Genomic DNA, 20506 nt, shown 5'->3' with positions numbered 1-20506 from the left:
TAGGGTGTCCTAGTGCCAAGTGCACTGATGAACACCCTTATGCTTGAACGTGGTATTCATTATAGACAATCTGTGACTAGCACAGAGGTCCAATAATTCAGATCGGGGAGGCCATTCCTTTCAATCACGCCTCTCCATGTGTTACTGTAGTTCCCAGGTGGGCGTTGAAGTCCCCCAGCAGAATAACAGAGTCCCCGGGAGGGGCACTATACAGCACCCCCAACAGGGACGCCAAGAAGGCCGGGTACCCCGCAACACGAGACGGCTGAGCTGGGGGGCAAAACGCAAACCCACCCCAGCCTGCCGCTTCTCCCTGAGGGCCACTCCAGAGTGGAAGTGAGTCCAGCTGTCCTGTTCAGTTTTTATAGATTTTTTACTGAAATCATAGATTCACTGATTGGTTAGTTAAACATATATTTATAGAAGCCGATTGTTGCCAAAATAATTGGATAAAATTGATCAAACATTTGAAAATATGAATATGAATTCCTAATAAAGGTAGAATTCTTATTGTTGCCACAATTAAAATGATCTATGCACTTTTGGAGATTTAGTGGTTTTCTGTCAATGAAAAAGGTGATCTTGGTTTATTTCTGTTGCTATAATAAGAACACTGAAACTACATTTAGTAAGATTTTTGAAGTTAATATAACTGTACTATGTTCTATACTGAACATGAAAGAGAACTGGCCATGAATGTATTTGTGGTGTTATATCGCCTCCTTTTGCTTAGTAATTTTAGTTGGACAGTTCTAGTACAGTAAAGAGTTTGTTGACTGAAATATGTTTGACTTTGAGTTGACTTATTTTTGTTAATAAATTTTTGTATTTTAAGAAACAGTTTTGCTGTTCAATAATGTCAGATCTTGGTTCGTCCCTTTCCTTATTGTTCTAATGCCACCGCCTTATTGGGCTGGTATTCAAAGGACAACACATCGAATTATTATTATTTAATAAAATATAAAAATATAAATAATGAATAATATAATCATAATACTAATTACAATAACACACAACCAGTTCAACATACTAATCAGAAGGCTAAAGAAAATATTGTAATAAAATAATATTTTAATAATTTTGCCAAATTAGAAATTGAAAAGGTGCAAAGAGGATTGGGCGGCGAACGAAGGTGGAGACCTAGGATTCTCTCCGGATGCTAAGGCTGGCTCTGGGGACGTGGAATGTCACCTCGCTGGGGGGGAAGGAGCCTGAGCTTGTGCGGGACTTCGAGAGATATCGACTAGAAATAGTTGGGCTCGCCTCCACGCACAGCGTGGGCTCTGGAACCCATCTCCTCGAGAGGGGCTGGACTCTCTTCTACTCTGGAGTGGCCCACGGGGAGAGGCGGCGGGCTGGGGTGGGTTTGCTTGTCGCCCCCCAGCTCAGCCGTCTCGTGTTGGGGTTTACCCCGGTGGATGAGAGGGTCGCATCCCTGCGCCTTCGGGTTGGGGAGAGGTCTCTGACTATCATTTCGGCCTACGGGCCGAGTGGTAGTGCGGAGTACCTGGCCTTCTTGGCCACCCCTGTCAGGGGTGCTGGATAGTGCTCCTCCTGGGGACTCCATTATTCTGCTGGGGGACTTCAACGCCCACGTGGGAAACGACAGTGACACCTGGAGAGGCGTAATCGGGAGGAATGGCCTCCCCGATCTGAATCTGAGCGGTGTTTTGTTATTGGACTTCTGTGCTAGTCACGGATTGTCCATAATGAACACCATGTTCAAACATAAGGGTGTCCATCAGTGCACTTGGCACCAGGACACCCTCGGCAGGAGATCATTGATCGACTTTGTTGTCATATCATCAGACCTTTGTCCGCATGTTTTGGACACTCGGGTGAAAAGAGGGGCTGAGCTGTCCACTGACCACCACCTGGTGGTGAGTTGGATCCGCTGGGGGAGGAGAAAGCCAGACAGGCTTGGCAGGCCCAAGCGCATAGTGAGGGTCTGCTGGGAATGTCTGGCAGACCCCTTGGCCAGGGATGTATTCAACTCTCACCTCCGGGAGAGCTTTGACCAGATTCCGAGGGATGTTGGAGACATAGAGTCCGAGTGGACCATGTTCTCCACATCTATTGTCGATGCTGCCACCTGTAGCTGCGGCCGTAAGGTCTGCGGTGCCTGTCGCGGCGGCAATCCCCGAACCCGGTGGTGGACACCGGCAGTAAGGGATGCTGTCAAGCTGAAGAAGGAGTCCTATCGGCTGTGGTTGGCTTGTAGGACTCCTGAGTCAGCTGACGGGTACTGTGGGGCCAAGCATGCTGCGGCCCGGATGGTGGCAGAGGCAAAAACTTGGACCTGGAAGGAGTTCAGCGAGGCCATGGAGAAGGACTACCGGTTGGCCCAGAAGCGATTCTGGCAAACTGTCTGGCGCCTCAGGAGGGGGAAGCAGTGCTTCGCCAACACTGTTTACAGTGGTGGTGGGGAGCTGCTGACCTCGACTGGGGACATTATTGGGCGGTGGAAGGAGTACTTCGAGGATCTCATCAATCCTGCCATCACACATTCCCTGGTGGAAACAGAGGCTGGGGACTCAGGGTTGGACTCTTTCATCACCCAGGCTGAAGTCACCGAGGTGGTTCACAAGCTCCAAAGGCACTGTCCCCGTCCGCCACGCAATGTTGAAGAGGCGTGTCAACCTTGACAGCCCCACAACATCCAAAGACTTGAGGTACTCAGGGCTACAGAGAAGCAGCACTGGACTGTTGCTCAGTGGTCCAAAGTACTTTTTTCGGATGAAAGCAAATTCTGCATGTCATTCGGAAATCAAGGTGCCAGAGTCTGGAGGAAGACTGGGGAGAAGGAAATGCCAAAATGCCAGAAGTCCAGTGTCAAGTACCCACAGTCAGTGATGGTCTGGGGTGCCGTGTCAGCTGCTGGTGTTGGTCCACTGTGTTTTATCAAGGGCAGGGTCAATGCAGCTAGCTATCAGGAGATTTTGGAGCACTTCATGCTTCCATCTGCTGAAAAGCTTTATGGAGATGAAGATTTCATTTTTCAGCACGACCTGGCACCTGCTCACAGTGCCAAAACCACTGGTAAATGGTTTACTGACCATGGTATCACTGTGCTCAATTGGCCTGCCAACTCTCCTGACCTGAACCCCATAGAGAATCTGTGGGATATTGTGAAGAGAACGTTGAGAGACTCAAGACCCAACACTCTGGATGAGCTAAAGGCCGCTATCGAAGCATCCTGGGCCTCCATAAGACCTCAGCATTGCCACAGGCTGATTGCCTCCATGCCACGCCGCATTGAAGCAGTAATTTCTGCAAAAGGATTCCCGACCAAGTATTGAGTGCATAACTGTACATGATTATTTGAAGGTTGATGTTTTTTGTATTAAAAACACTTTTCTTTTATTGGTCGGATGAAATATGCTAATTTTGTGAGATAGGAATTTTGGGTTTTCATGAGCTGTATGCCAAAATCATCCGTATTAAGACAATTAAAGACCTGAAATATTTCAGTTAGTGTGCAATGAATCTAAAATATATGAATGTTAAATTTTCATCATGACATTATGGAAAATAATGAACTTTATCACAATATGCTAATATTTTGAGAAGGACCTTTAAGGCTTAGAAGAACACACGTTTATAGTTGAACATAGACATATACATTTGTAATCAGTTTGCATCCACTGTTTATTTTTTATTTTAATACATTTATTAAAATCCCCATTAGCTGCAGTAAAACTACAGCTATTGTTAATGTAAATGCTGAGAGATCTTTACACTCCATCCACACAAACACAATACACACACATTCACATACATCCACATTATATCATACCATTTTCCAGCACATCATGCATATCATATACAGTATTATAACTCATATACTATATATTATATATTCATTCAATACTGTGCAAAAGTCTTAGGCGGTTGTGAAAAAATGCTGTAAACAAAGAATGCTTTCAGATATATAAATGGTGATTGTTAATTTTTGTCAATTTGCAAAACGCTAAGTGAGCGTACATCAAACATACAGCCAAAGTCATTAAGAATTATCTTCAGCGTAAAGACGACCAAGAATTACTGGAAGAGATGGTATGGCCCCCACAGAGCCCTGATCTCAACATCATGGAGTCTGTCTGGGATTACATGAAGAGACAGAAGGATGTGAAAAAGCCTACATCCACAGAAGATCTGTGGTTAGTTCTCCAAGATGTTTGTAACAACCTACCAGTTCCTTCAAAAACTGTGTGCAAGTGTACCTAAAAGAACTGATGCTTTTTTGAAAGTAAAAGGCCGTCACACCAAATATTGATTTGATTTAGTGAGTCATTTTCTACCACTTACTTCATAGAGGGTTGCGGGAAACTGGTCCAGCAGTCTATGGGTGAGACGCAGGGTACACCCTGGACAGGACGCCAGTCCATCGCAGGGCAACACACAAACAACCATGCACACACTCATTCATACACTTAAGGGAAAATTAGAGAGACCAATTAACCTAAAAAGCATGTCTTTGGACTGTGGGAGGAAGCCAGAGTACCCATGCATGCATGAGGAGAACCTGCAAACTCCATACAGAAAGTCACCCAGCCAGGAATTGAACCTCAGACCTTCTTGCTGCAAGGCAACAGTGCTACCAACTGCACCACCGTGCAGCCCTTTGTCTTTTCTTCATTCACTGCATTTTGTTGATTGATGAAAATAAATGATTAACACTTCCATTTTTGAAAGTATTCATTGTTTACAGCACTTTTTCACTTCTGCCTAAAACGTTTGCACATAACTGTAAATCTAATTGTCATAATGTCAACTTTTTTTTGTTGTCCATTCCCAAAAGTCAGTGGCCTTTAGGTTATGAATGGTTGATCTGTTGAGTATGAAGCCGTTTCTAGTTTATTCAATTTTGCAGTTTTTAACAACATGATATCCTTTATAGAGCATTGCTATATCTGTAATTTAAAGCCAGACTAACTGTGATAAATAATTACATTAATATAAATATTATTATCATACAATTCATTTAATCAATGTTGTTCGCAGAAAGTTTGCCACTGAGTTATTTATCTAAAGTGTTACCAGTAACAGAATGTTTCCAGAGGAAGACGCAAATGAAATTTTGGTATGAGCCTCCTGCTTCCTTCAGTCACTGTGCCTCTTCGAGCACAATAATACACAGCTGTGTCCTCAGTTTTCAGCCGGTTCATTTCCAGAAAGATTTTACTTTTGGAGTCATCTCTGAAGATGGTGAATCTTCCCTGGACTGACTGGGAGTAATATGTTGGATAACTGGAGGTGTCTATATAGAAGATCCATGCTAGTCCTTTTCCAGGGGCCTGTTTTATCCAGCTCATTGTATAGCTGCTAAGCGAGAATCCAGAGGCTGTACAGGTCAGGGTGTGGGATTCTCCAGGTCTTTTAGCCACTGGTTCAGACTCTGTCAGAGTCTGACCACCAACACCTGCAAACGTGAACTAAGTTGCAACTTGGCAGCCAAAGAAAAGGTCTAATTCCACCTAAGGTTAGAAAAAGATGTTACCTGTCCAGCAGACAGCTAAGAGCAGCAGTGTTATCCTGCAGTCCATGATGTTGAACTGAGTGTGTGTTCTCTGCCATCATCAGTGCAGGGTGTTTAAAGCAGTATCAGAGTTTTGCATCAACTCCTCCTCAAAGGGAAGAGATAGAATCAGGTGCTGTTGTTTGTTCAAATGAAAACATCAGATTCAATAGCAACATTCACATAACTTACTATGTATAACTTCATATTAAGCCAACTGACATCAGGATGTTTTACAAAGAAAGTCATACAGCACAACAATACTATCCTACTGAATTTTAACACTTTTAGTCACCAATTAGGTCTGCTGTAAAATTAATGCAAGCTGAAGAACTTCCATAAATATCTTTATTATCAAATCTAATCTTTTTTTATTTATTCCAAAGAATAAATTGTTTGGAGGTTGTCTCATATAAGATTGAAACTGTTCTGGAGGATATATTTACCTAAATGATTAAAACATAAATTAAATTACTTAGGATTCCTGTCTGTTAAAGTTTTTATTTTTATTTTTTTATTGATGTTCTAATTGCTAACAGTGGTGCAGTTTTAGAATAAGCAGTTGTGTTGGGGTTCCTCCTCAGGTTTTATCTAACCGAAAACATTTTGTTAAGCAATGTCTCTCAAAAGCATAAAATAAATAAATAAATAAAGGCCAGCTGCTTCAGACTTTTATGGTGTCCATTTTCAGATACATTTGTTGTATACAGAAGTGCTGCAAAATAAATTTCTAATATGTAATTTATGATTTATGAAAACAGCAATTTATAGACAGAGACCTGAGGATTGAGGTTGAACAGATGAGTGTTTATTGTTTCTGGAGGTTTTTGTACAGCTGCTAAATCAACTTCAGTCACTGTGCGCTTCGAGCACAGTAATAAACAGCAGAATCTTCAGTCTTCAGATTGTTCATCTGCAGATACACCTGCTGTTTGCTGTTGTCTCTGGAGATGTTAAACCGGCCTTCAACTGATGGAGAGTAGTACTGGGTGCTACCAGTGGGCTTACTTACGAATGCAACCCACTCTAGTCCTTTCCCAGCAGCCTGTCTGATCCAGTGCATTGCATGATCTGTAAATGTATATCCTGAGGCGGTACAGGTCAGGGTGTGGGATTCCCCAGGTCTTTTAGCCACTGATTCAGATTCAATCAGAGTCTGACCACCAACACCTGCAGAAATGTGAATCAAGTTATAACTTGGCAGCCAAAGAAAATGTTGAATTCCACCTAATGTTAGAAAAAGATGTTACCTGTCCAGCAGACAGCTAAGAGCAGCAGTGTTGTCCTGCAGTCCATGATGTTGAACTGAGTGTGTTTTCTCTGCCAGTGCATGGTGTTAAAGCAGTATCAGTGTTTTGCATCGACTCCTCCTCAAAGGGAGGAGATAGTGTCAGGTGCTGTTTTTGTTCAAATGAAAACATCCATTTCATCAGCAACTTTCACATAACTATCGATAACTTCATATTAAGGCAACTGACATCAGGATTGCAAAGAAATTCATACAGCTAACACAAAACGTTTGTTTAGAATATTAACTCTCAAAGTAAATAAATAAATACAGGTCCGCTTTTTTAACAACATCAGTTCAACATCAGTTATCTTTGGTAAGTCAAATCCTGATACTGTATATTACTAGATTTAATGTCGTAATGCCATGCAGGGTCATCAGGGGTTTGAGGCATTTTTGACCAATAAAACATGGTAAGCCATTTATGGATCTGTAAGGTTTCCAATATTTTCCAATAATTTATTTGCTCCCTGGTAGCTTTTTGATGGTCACACAGCTAAGGCTGTAGGTTATTAGTTTTGCATTGACTCCTCCTGCCAGAGAGGGAGGAACTGAAACGTAGATCTGGGCTGCCCTCAGTTTGACAATTTCCTTTCTTAGTTGTTAGTTTTATATCATTCTTTAATATGGTCCTTTGAGAATAGATTTTTAATGCGTTTTTATTTTATTATTATTATTTTTTCTTTTCTCACATTCAGAGGGTGTTTTATGCTTTTGTATACTTAGTCCTTTTATTATTAGTTCATCTTATACCTTTATTTACAAGAAGTCAATTTGAGATCAGGAATCTCTGTTACAAGATACGCCTAGCCAAGATGGCAGCTACACAAATCAGGACTATATTAAATATTTAAATTATACACAATAAACAAAACAAAATGAAAAGGCCATTCAAACACAGTGGCCTCTCAAGAAAAACAGTGGCTGTCCCCCTTTAGTGATTATTATTATACTCTTAAAATCATTAATGTGTAAAGTATTTTCAGTTTACTAACTTTTTGCAGGTTATTCTAAGTACATGGTGCATAATTGGAAAACAATGTTTTGCCAAAATCTGTCAAAGCAGTGGGAGGAAATGTGTAAACAATTGCATTATTCTCACACAAAATGAATTTAGCTGAAATGTCATTGTTTAAGGTTAAGTTGGAGTTAAAATTTAATTTAAAATTGGAAATAAAATTTTAGCCAAAATAGAAAAGTCTGAGAAAATATGGTTCGGAGCACTGGCAGGGATGAAATCTGATGGTCTTTCACTTTGTGTCTACATATGACCAGGAAACCACATAATTTACATAGAGCCGGAGAAGGAGGCGATAGTTTAAACTGCCACCAAAACAAAGGTAATGTCATTTCTTCCAGCAGGTCAAGTGTCAGGGATTTTTTTAATCTTGTGAATATTCAAATTATTTCCACACACATACAGACAAAACAGAACATGTAGTTCTATAGGGGGATTATGTCATAGTTTTGCGCACGGATCTGACCCACATGCAGAATAACGCTCAAGAGAAACAAGTACAAGTTTGAAAAGTTTATTAAAGTGACTGGAAGTGAACAAAGAGCAGGCACAACTCTAGGGAAGGAAGTGAAAGGTAAGAGACACGCTAAATGAAGCTGGATATTAATTGTGTAATGTTCCTTACTAGGATTGAGAATGGTCATCCGCCAGGAGGAGAGGTATTTGGATTGGAGCAAACAACGAGGAAAACGAAGACGGTAAGTCCAATAGTTCACTTGTTCCTGGGGTTGGTGGATAGGCGGAGAGTCAGCGGTGTGGTGGAGGGTGGACAGGTGTGGATGAGAGAGAGCAACGAAGTTTGAAGTCCAGGAGTAGCCAACCAGAAAGGATTCCAGGGTTCAGTAATAACTGGTCGACTTGTAGAAGATCTGTCCTTGGATGATCTTAGGAACGAAGGTAGCATAGGGTTAAGCCACCGGGGCCAGCATGGGTATCCTCCAGGTAGTTGCCGGTAAAGTTCACTAGAAAGAGCAAAGAGAGGTAAACAAGGCCGAAGACAAAGTACACTTAACTTGGTACATAGGTTGGCTGAGTAGCTACCACTGAGGCTAATACTCGAGATGAGATGCTGAGATGCTGGCTGCCTCCAGGACTCAATCACCGGGAATGGGAAACACCTGTCTCCACCACTGCTGAACACTAGCCTACTAGGAGCCAAAACACAGTAAGTACACACAAAAAAACTCCAGCCCCGACAGATTAAGCCTTACATAAATAAAAAACTGGAAAATGTCAAGGAATGTTTCTGGGGCTCTTATATTTTACCTCGTATGTGTATCTGATATTCTGAATTGTAAATGCTTATTAACAGAGAAGCAGCTATATTTATACTGGGCAATTCTTCCACATATATTCAGTCAAATAGTCATATTTATTCTCTTAAATCTTATGCAAGCAGCAATAGCGTACTTAGTTTTTCCACACAGAGTCAAGTCATTCCAGATATACTTTATATCAAGTATGCATGATTATTAGGGAGCTTTAATTGTTCTGGAAAATTGTAGCGAAAAAAAACAACAGATTTAACTAAAGGAAAAGTCAGAAACTTGCAAAGGTCAGAGAAATTCATAAATCTTGAAATTGTGAAGACATTGGAGTGTAATCATAGAACCATCAAATGTTTTGTTACAAATAGTCAGCGGGGTTGCAAGAAAGGTGTTGAGAAAAATAAATATAAATTACCTGCACAAAGTATGAGAGGGATCTAATATGAAACTACCAGGAGTCAACTCTCCTGCTGGGCTTTTATATTCCATGACTACTGAAAGTGAGCCGGTACGGTCCAGTATTGCGTACCACTAAAAGATTCTGTGCCGGTATGCAGTACCGGGAAGAGGGAAGAACGGCTGTGTGCTATGAAGCCGTCATCCACGGCTGCAAAAATTCACAAGCACACAAAGAAGATCAGATCTGCTACCAATAATCAGTCTAAACACGACTTAATCTGTTTGTAAATATAGCTTTTTTCTCCACATTCCAAATAGTTTCTGAACTGTTTTGCTTCTCTCCCCTCGGAGCTCGAGGCTTTTGTGCACGCCAGCCTTTAAAACGAGCACCGCTACGTTTAATGTCTGTCTGCTCGCTGCTAAATACCCCAGTTAAAAGCAAAGGGAGAGTAACTAGTTGTGTTTCATGTACATGTGAAAACATCGCGTTTGACCAGAGATTTCACATACACTACACATACACTACCCCCAAAACCGAGCGGTTGCCAAGGAGATTGGTGCGTTCGATTTAAGGGACTGGGAGATTTTATTTACACAGGTGGTGCACAGACATAAAAAACCGCCGCTTGCAGGACAGGACGAACAATAAATCAATCACCATCTACAGACTTTTAAATAAAACTGCGAAAATAACCAAACTTTCAAATTTTTAATTTAAATGAAATCAAAACTTGATCACAAAGCAGAGAACAATAACTTCTTTGTTCAAAAGAAAAGACGGAAACTGAAGATGAAAAGTTATGCATCAGAAAATGGTTTATCATTGTTTCATACATGGCAGTTCTTTAACAATTGAAATATTCTACATTGTCTCAAGTGATTTTAATGCTGCCTTATAAAATATTGATACGCTTTAATTAGTTTGAGTTTGGACTTTGCTGAGAGAGAGATCTCGAGGGGGCTATAGATGAGAGTATCAATTAACACACACTATACATATATATACCCCCAGTGCCTCCCCATTCCCCCTCTAGCTCCGCCCCTAAGTACCAGCAAGAATTTAAAACTACTTTCACCCCTGACTACAACTACCTGGTGTGCCCAGAGGTACATGGTGTTCAGGTCTCAGAGACATTGGTCAGCTAAAAAGGGCTCATAGCCTGAACAGTAAAGTGGACAGAGGTCAATTTGGAATCAAGGGCAAAAGGTGGAGGTTGGGTATGTATGTGCTTGTATTATTAGAGATGACCTTTTTGGGTTGGGGTGTATTAAATCAACTCGTAAACATACTGCTAGTTCTTAGAGCACACTTTCTTCAAGCAGTGGTTCAGGGAAAAGTCTGCATCGCATGCATGGGGTACTCCACTGCATGGCTAGCAAAGGCTTAAAGACAAAAGAATAATGAGATGACCCTCTTCCCTACCTGGCCTGGACCCTGTTGAGAATATCTGGGCCACTATAGGGTGATGGACAATGATCCACCTCACTGAAGAGTGTTTGGGAGGCTGTGGTTGAATTGTCAAAGAGATCAAAAAAATGATGAACGGAAGGCTTGTGGCTGTTATCCAAAAGAAAGGGGTATAATTATTTTATTTTGGTAGTTCTTTACTTTCACTTTATTAGACAAAAATATACAAGTGAGATGGGAACATTTCCATTTTTCATTTGATTATATAATAATGCACACCTACATTTTTCCAATAGATCCTCACTTTTCTTTTCTTGAATACTCAGGTCTGATATTTATTAACATTTTATTATCATTTTTGATTGACCGAGAGCACTGTAGGTGTTCAGTAATAAAAATAATCATCAAAAATCAACTTGTTAAAAATGTGCAAATATTGTATACATGTATGCATGTCTGGTAAAATGCCTTGAGATGGCACAAATAAAATAAAAAAAATACATAAATATAACTAAATGGGGTGAGTCATTCTGTAGTCAACAGTGCCACCAGATGGTCAAAGAGAAAATATCTGAATGCCTCTCCACCTGCTTTGAATACAGTGCATCTTTTTCATAGCAATGCAGAGCAGAGTCCTCTGGCTTTAAGCTAACATACACCATGCTATTGCTGTTGCCTCTAGTCATATTCTGCCCTGAAAACTGAGAATATTGTGTTCCACCTGCATCTCTATAAATGTATCCCACAAATGTTTTCCCTACAGGCTGTCTAATCCAGTTCATATCCCAGACCTAAATGGAGGCAGATCATCTGCAGGAGAGACTGGTTCTCTCCTTGAAGTTTTACCACCAGACTCCATATTCTGAACTGTAACTTGATGAGGTAACAGCAGAAGATATTGCACTGGTTATAATTAGGAAGCTATTTAGCATGTTTTTGAATTACAAACATATATAAATATTGTCTAACTGAACCCAAGTAAAGAAAGGTGGGAACTCGACATGAATATTGAAAGTAAGCAGAACAACAGTGAATGTGTTCAACTTGCTGAGGACACAGGCTATCTGATGCTTAACTTACAGTACAGGATCAGTCATCTGTGTGTACCCTAAATTGAAACCAAGGGATGCATAAGGGAGTGGCACTTAATGTACAAATACAATAATCCACATTTATTATTTTGACATAGACAAACACAATCATGTTTCTTTATATAAAATTGCTTTCCTGATGGTGGGACAGTGAGACAAAAGAACATGGTAGACTAATTGTTCTCCTCAGTATCAGTGCTGTCACTGTAACGCTGTTAGTCTCTTGTATGGGAAAATATTCTCACAGCAAAATAAAGGGATCCAGATGAGGCAGTTGAGGTTTTTAAACAGCTGCTTAACCAACTTCAGTCACTGTGGCTCTCGAGCACAGAAATAAACAGCAGAATCTTCTGTTTGCAGACGATTCATCTGCAGATACAGCTGCTGTTTATTGTTGTCTCTGGAGATAGTGAACCTGCCTTGGACTGACTGAGAGTAGTACTTGCTGCTACCACTGCCACTATCAAGCGTGGAAACCCATTCTGGTCCTTTTCCAGGAGCCTGTCTGACCCAGGCCATCCAGTAGCCACTGATAGTGAGTCCAGAAGCTGTACAGGTCAGTCTGTGTGAGTCTCCAGGACTTTTAACCACTGGTTCTGATTCTTTCAGAGTCTGACCATCAACACCTATGAAGCAAGACAGTCAAAATTATTTTGTTAGGAGACATTTTGCTAAGGATAGATTACGTTCTGTCAGCATTTTCTCACTCATAAAGCAGATGATTAAAAAGAGCATTGCTGATATGTAGTCCATCATGGTCCAGTTTGCTCCTTGCTGTTTGACAGTAGAATAAGGAGCATAAATATGGCTGGAAGTTTGTAAGGTTTTGCATTGACTCCTCCTGCCTGGGAGGGAGGAACGGAAATTTAGATTTGAGTCTTAATATCATAGTCTGACTGGATTTATTTCATGCAGTTTGACAGATTTGGTTTTTACCTCAGTAGAACCTTTATCCCTTTAGAATCTAGCTATTTAATTTTGATCAATTATGACGATAGTTGCAACATGGAAGAAAACACTAAAGAAAATAACCTGACCAGCAAATGAAAGAGAACACAATTAACAAAATAGACGTTATTCAATCATGACATATTTAATCAAAAACAAAATGAAATTTGTAAATGAGATACAGTTTTAATTGTGTGATTTGCTGTCTTTTAGTCGATAAATTAACTATTTTAAAACTGTAAACTACCTTTCACGTGATTATGTGAAAACTATGATGAAAACCTCTATTTCAGATGTTGTCACATTTGACCATCAATACATATAACAACATATAAGCTGGGCCACTCTGTCTAACTTAGAGCCAGAGAAAATGTTCACATGTCCAGCAGAATGATAAAAGCAGCAATCTTGTTCTGTATCTGTTATTCATACACAGGCTTGAAGGAGTATGACGTCTATCTACCTGGCCACTAGTAGACCTCACAGAGGTGCTGTTTAGTTATTACAGTGCCTTGACATTCTTCATGTGTCATGTGACGGAGCAGAGGACAGGTTTGTGTTGTTGTGTGTGTGGTGTTCTCTTATCTCCACCTGCAGGGTGCGACAGGCAGTTGTAGCCATAGCTGTGGATCATCGGAACTAATCAGGAAGAGCCTTTTTAAGTCGCTGGAACCCTGAAGGAGACGTCAGATTGTTAACTCACCTGAGTTGTAATCAGTGCGACACACCAGTTATGTGTACTCACTGTCCACGATCTTGTGTTGTACTTTCCTTGCTCTCATCTCCTTAGAGTTGAAAGGAACTCTGGAAACCCGAACCTGTTCCCTCTCTGTGCATGTCCCAAGCTTTAGCTCACCTGTGGCCGAAAGCACTTCTCTGGGCTTCACCTGTCCTGAATCTCCTTCAGTTTCCTGGAAACTGGTAGTGTACAAAAGGTACTTGCCTCTCAATTCAATTCAATTCAATTCAGTTTATTTATATAGCGCCAATTCACAACACATGTTGTCTCAAGGCACTTCACAACAGTCAGGTACATACATTCCAATTAATACTAACAATTGAACAGTGCAGTCAGATTCAGTTATTTATTCAAATTGGATAAAAAGTTTTTCTATCTAAGGACACCCAGCAGATTGCATCCAGTCAGTGACTTGCAGCATTCCCTCCTCCCGGATGAGCATGTAGAGACAGTGGACAGTCACTGGCGTTGACTTTGCTGCAATTCCTCATACTGAGCATGCATGTAGCGACAGTGGAGAGGAAAAACTCCCTTTTAACAGGAAGAAACCTCCAGCAGAACCAGGCTCCGTGTGAGCGGCCATCTGCCACGACTGACTGGGGGTTAGAGAGAACAGAGCAGAGACACAAAAAGAACACAGAAGCACTGATCCAGGAGTACTTTCTATGGGAAGGAAAAGTAAATGCTAATGGATGTAGCTCCTTTAGTCGTTTCCCCTAGAAAAAAAAAACAGATAAACTCTGAGCCAGTTTTCAAGGTTAGAGTCTGAAAGAGAGCACATAGAGTTAGTTAAAGTTAAGCTCAGTCAATCGCCACGTCTAGGAGAGAGAAAGGGTTAAACACTAAAAGACAGGGCTATGTGGATCATTGGTAGAGGGTGAGCATTAAGTTGTTGCCAGCAGAAGCTCGGACGATTCCCCTCTCCAGAAAGGTGTCACAGGTAGACACAGAGCCAGGCCAGGTGTAGCTTCTAGGAAGAGAATAGAGAGAACAAAGTTAAAAGCTGAAATAACAGCAAATAATGCAAAATTGTAGAGTAGTGTGAGAATGTAGCGAAGAGGGTGAAAGTGGTCGTTATGTCCTCCAGCAGCCTAAGCCTATAGCAGCATAACTACAGAGATAGTTTCAGTTCAGATTATTTACTTAAACGGTGCTTATTCACAACAATGTCGTCTCAAGGCACCACACAAAGGGTCCCACTGATGGTCATTGTTATACTAAAAACCACAAGGATTGGGATACCTCTCTCTGTCAGACTGATTATAACCATCGGAAAAGAGAAGGGATCACACAGGTAGCTCCTTCTTGGATCTTCAAATCACAAAGACACCTGCCTGTCCGGCCTCCAATCTTACACCAATTATCTGGAAGGAATCCCAGAGAAACCTCAGCCGCCTCACCACAATATCACCTGTCAATTTCTGTTGCGTGGCATCACTCACCACCTCCCGGCTGCTCCACTTCATTCTCAAGTAAATGCTATCATCAAACATTCCAAGTTGCACACCATAACCTGACATTCGTACCCACCAACCTCTCTTCTATAGTACTCCGACCTGCGAGACACGGACCCCCTTACGACTACAATGTGTTTCCCTGCTTTTCAATAAACTTGTTTAATTCTGATCCTGCCTCCATAATTGTTACTCACACTAGAATCACCTGGTTCTCCATTATGACATCATTGTCGAGAACAACCAGGGCATGACGGAGTGAGGCTGGAGCAATGACTTGAAAGCCTCGAAAAATAGATTCACCTTGCACAGACAGCTTATTTTGAAGTTTGGGATATCTGCAAAGAACAGGGCTCAAGGATTGCAGAAGAGTGAGGCAATCCGTATGCACAGCATTCAGGACAGGAAGCAGAAGCAGCAACAAAATCATCAAGAGAAACAGCAGGCAGCTGGCTGGCAGACAGTATTGCAACAAACTCAGATTCAACATTCACAGCATGATCAGGTGAAGTGGGCAATGGAAGAGAGAGGCAGTCAGCAGTGCTTTTATATGAACCTGGCAAATAAGTAACATAAGTGAAACACAGCAGCCACTGTGCAACACACATGCCAGCACGGTCAGAACCTTTAGAAGTCAGGGGATTTGTCAGAGCTAGGTGCTCTGTGAAGAGAGTAAAATCTCCAGTCTGTTGGAAAATTTGTACATAAATTATCATTGCTTAGTTTAAAAAGGTTCTTTATCCTCGATGATTTATCATTAAAAGTCATTTTCATTTATTTAGTTTGGTAAACCTTAATAGAAGTGGTTTGAATACTTTTCATATTTATCTTTGAGGTACTTTTATGAACTATTAACAGAATTGTCATCTTGCCTTAGAGTTGCATTTGTGTGGTTGGTATACAGACTGAGCAGGAAGCTGTGCGTGGGACTTCTGGGAAGAAGGCTGTTCGCACCCCAGCCAATCTTCGTGTCCTTGAATGCCAGATGTGGACATGTGGACTGTATCAGTATCTGGACAGAACCAGTTTTATTCAGTTGGACTTGTATTTGTGAAACTGTGTGTAGCCACACCCACGATGCTGTCACATGAGTGTTTTGTTTTTCCTTTCTTTAATAAAAGGCTGTGACACATGGCAGCTCCTCTGAGAGAATGGACTGTCTCTCCCTGGCCAGCCAAAGATAACTTTAACTCGCTTGTATCGTCAATGTTTACCTTCTCTGAGTTTATCAGTGTGTCTAACTTTGACATTTCCCACAGATAGGTTCACCATTTCAGCCTCTTTCTCGACTGTCGAATATTTGCGTTAAGCAGGACTCAAAGTTCTGGATGCAAATGCAACAGTGAGTTCTGTGCCATTTGATTAATTTGGTATAGCACAGCACCAATAATAAACAGAAACATCAGTGGACACAGTAGTGGGAAGGTCAGGATCAAAAAGTGCAAGAGCTGGACTTTCTAGCAGTTTTATCTTCTCAAAACTATGCCCCGGTTTTTCAGACCAGTTGAACTCAGCCTCTTGGCGTATGCAGGCACATAAAGGTTCAACAGCAGTAGGAAAGTTGGGTATAAACTTTTTATACAAGGAATACTCAGGAATGATTGCAGCTTAACGTGAAGAACAGCAGAGATGCGATCCTCATTGGGCTGAATTCCCACTGCTGTCACTGTGAGTCCAAGCTAATGTAGACATCCATGGTCTTTTAAATGTTGCAGCACAGCTCTCAATGCACCATCATGGTCAGTTTGACTGCAGACCCAGACGATGACATCACCAAGGTCGTTTGCTACATTTGGTAGTCCTTCCACAATTGTAGCTAGCATTTTCTGAAAGCTGTCGGAGCAGAAGCAAGGCCATAGAGGACATCACGAGTGATGAAAACAATGAGGTCACAGCTGTCCTACTGCAAAGGCAGCTGGAATTAAGCACTCTCCAAGTCTATGGTAGAAATGATGCTATGTTTTAAGTAGCAGCAGAGCAATCAACGAACTAGCACTTCTTGTGAAGTAAAACAGCCACGAAACTCATTTCTGGCAACATAATGAACACAAAAGTGACAATTTCAGAAAAACTGGAATTATTATATATATTATTATTGTTAATAAGTTAAAAAGTTATATCCTTGACTTTGAGAAAATAACTCGCAATACATAAAGAGCTTTACTGTAAAATATTACCAACATGTCTAACAGTAAACGATTTTTCTTCATGCTACATTTCTCCACGTAGAAACAACCTGTACAAAGAAAACTAATTTATCTGTTATTGTGTCAAACTCACGACATTCTTTCTACTTCTTGTAATGAAAAAAATAATCTTTTTAATATACTGATTGATATAAGCTATACATGTTACACATTTGTGTGCGTTATATACATATGGAATATATTTTTATTTTCTTTAAAAATAAAATTAAGCAATTACTAAATAAAATATTTGCAGGTACAAATTTATCAAACAATTGAATGTATTACACATTGCAAAAAATACTTCTCACAAGTTTTTTTCCATAACTGCTTTACGTCATGGGATTTTGTACAGCTGCTGAACTGACTTTAGTCACTGTGGTTGTCGAGCGCAATAATAAACAGCGGAGTCTTCAGTCTTTAGGCTGCTCATCTGCAGGTAAACCTGCTGTTTGTTATTGTCTCTGGAGATGGTAAACCTCCCTTGAACTAACTGAGAGTAATATTTGCTTGTAACATCAATAGTTGAAACCCACTCCAGTCCTTTCCCTGGAGCCTGTCTGACCCAAGCCATCAAGAAGCTGCTGAATGAGAATCCAGATCCTGTACAGGTCAGTTTGTGTGAGTCTCCAGGTCTTTTAACGGCTGGTTCAGATTCTGTCAAGGTCTGATTATTAACACCTGCAAGTAGGAAACAAGTGTTTAAGAACAATAAAAACTTAAAGGTCTGTATTAAATAGACACAAAGAAGAAATTCAACAAATACATTTTGATAAAGGCTGAATATTTCACCTGCGCAGCAGATTGTTAAAAGCAGCAGCCCTGTCCTGTAGTCCATTCTGATAAAATGTTTCTGATGTACTCAGTCAGTCCACCTGAAGTCAAATATATAGCTGTGGATGATATCCTGCACTACATGGCTCCTCCTCATTGTACAGTTCGGACAAAGAAGTTTTTTTTTTTGTTTGTTTGTTTTTTGTTTTCTTTTTATTAAGTTTTTACTTCGGGATCTACCTTAACTGAATTTGCTAGTAGTTTTTTAGATAATAAATATATTCCGAAATCCTTTTTATGTAAATTAAAAGCTATTTAGCTGGTTTTCTTGAAATACAACCTATAAAGTGCTTAAATGTCTTTATTTAAAAGTGACACATGCTACATTAAAACCAGATTATCTTCTTCAGGCAAACAAAAAAAAGATTAAGCTGATCTTGACAATGTATGATGACCTTTGACTTAAAATACTAAACACAGATAGGGCTCTGAATAGATGATCATTTGTGATGTTTAACACAGGACCTTTTTGTCAGACTAAAGAGAAAAGACTTTAGTTTCCAAAAAGCTGGAATCCAAGCAAATACAAAAAAAAAATAAAAATAGAGGAGATAAACTATAGACTTATAAGCTTATCATAAATACAATATTAAGCAACAGTAAAGAAAATTATAGTATGAATGTACATAGTGTGTTAATGAGAAACAGAAAACAAGTTCCACGTCCCATACCCTCTGTGAATTATGTATACATCGATACTGTCCTGTTACAGAACCTATAAACGTCACTGTGCTCATTTGGGCACATCTGCAACATGAAACAACTATAGGAAGATAAAAATAAATTCTTCTTAGTCAATCACTTAACCTGGACGGCATTAAATTGACCTCCGATAATAAAATAAAAAACCTTGGTGGCATTTTTGACCAGGACATGACATTTAAATCCCATATTAAACAGGTTTCTAGGATTTCCTTCTTTCATCTCCGGAACATTGACAAAATTAGAAATATCCTATCCAGGAGTGACACTGAAAAACTAGTCCATGCATTTGTTACTTCAAGGCTGGACTATTGTAATTCTTTACTATCAGGATGTCCACAAAATGCAGTTAAAAGCCTTCAGCTGATTCAAAATGCTGCAGCAAGAGTTCTGATGAAAATTAAAAAAATTGACTGAGCTTTTACTGTGACTAATTATATGTGCTCTCTTTCAGACTCTAACCTTGAAAACTGGCTCAGAGTTTATCTGTTCTTTCTTTCTAGGTGAAACGACTAAAGGAGCTACATCCATTAACATTTACTTTTCCTTCCCATAGAAAGTACTCCTGGTACACTGCTTCTGTGTTCTCTTTGTGTCTCTGCTCTGTTCTCTCAAACCCCCAGTTGGTCGTGGCAGATGGCCGCTCATACTGAGCCTGGTTCTGCTGGAGGTTTCTTCCTGTTAAAAGGGAGTTTTTCCTCTCCACTGTCGCTACATGCATGCTCAGTATGAGGGATTGCTGCAAAGTCAACGCCAGTGACTGTCCACTGTCTCTACATGCTCATCCAGGAGGAGGTAATGCTGCAAGTCACTGACTGGATGCAATCTGCTGGGTTTCCTTAGACAGAAAAACTTTTTATCCAATTTGAATAAATAACTGAATCTGACTGCACTGTTCAATGATTAGGATTTATTGGAATGTATGTACCTGACTTTTGTGAAGTGACTTGAGATGACATGTGTTGTGAATTGGCGCTATATTCATAAACTGAATTGAAATTAAAACATCGACCCTTGAAATGTAAGTTACAACATACATTTTCTGTTGCTTTTAAGTATGCACATAATACACTACTCAGTCATCCTGCTGTCAACACTGCCATCACCTGGTGACAGAACAAATATTCTTTGAAGGGTTTTTGTTCAGCCTCTCCATGCACTTTGAACACTGTGCTTGTCTGGCACAGTAATACACAGCAGAATCATCTGGCCTTAAGCCAGACAGACTCAGATACACCATGCTGTTACTGTTATCTCTGGTGATTTCTATCCGACTTTGTAAAGCACTCGAATAGTCAGTTCCACTTGCATCGTAATAAACATATCCCATCCAGTCCAGTGACTTTCCCACAGGTTGTCTGATCCAGTGCATGGTGTAGGACCCAAACGAGAACCCAGCTCCTCTGCAGGAGAGACTCAGAGTCTCTCCAGGCTTTTTCACCACTGGACTGGAAGGAATGGACTCCATACTCTGGCCTGTACAACCTGATCAGATTACAGAAGCAGAAACGATTGCACTGTTAAAAATGAGGAAATGATTTGGGTTGTTTAGCTTTACAGACTAATAGGAAAATTCTGTTTGGCAAGTAAGTATGTGGAATAACTCACAAGGCAGAGAGAGAGCAAGCAGAAGAAGAATGAACATGTTCATCT

The 20506-nt window shown here is 40.5% G+C and overlaps 2 gene segments (V, D, J or C); both read right to left on the bottom strand.

The window, feature by feature from the left end:
* Positions 1 to 17594: 17594 nt before the first annotated feature.
* Positions 17595 to 18387, bottom strand: LOC124864418. The segment is given in 2 exon segments: positions 17595 to 17998; positions 18110 to 18387. Coding segments are annotated over 2 exon segments (354 nt in total).
* A 1568-nt stretch (positions 18388 to 19955) lies between these two features.
* Positions 19956 to 20506, bottom strand: LOC124864927. The segment is given in 2 exon segments: positions 19956 to 20338; positions 20462 to 20506. Coding segments are annotated over 2 exon segments (426 nt in total).

This window comes from Girardinichthys multiradiatus, chromosome Y (assembly GCF_021462225.1).
Source record: "Girardinichthys multiradiatus isolate DD_20200921_A chromosome Y, DD_fGirMul_XY1, whole genome shotgun sequence".
NCBI lineage: Eukaryota > Metazoa > Chordata > Actinopteri > Cyprinodontiformes > Goodeidae > Girardinichthys > Girardinichthys multiradiatus.
The sequence above is the reverse complement of the archived record's forward strand: the minus strand, read 5'-3'. Positions and strand labels throughout refer to the sequence as shown.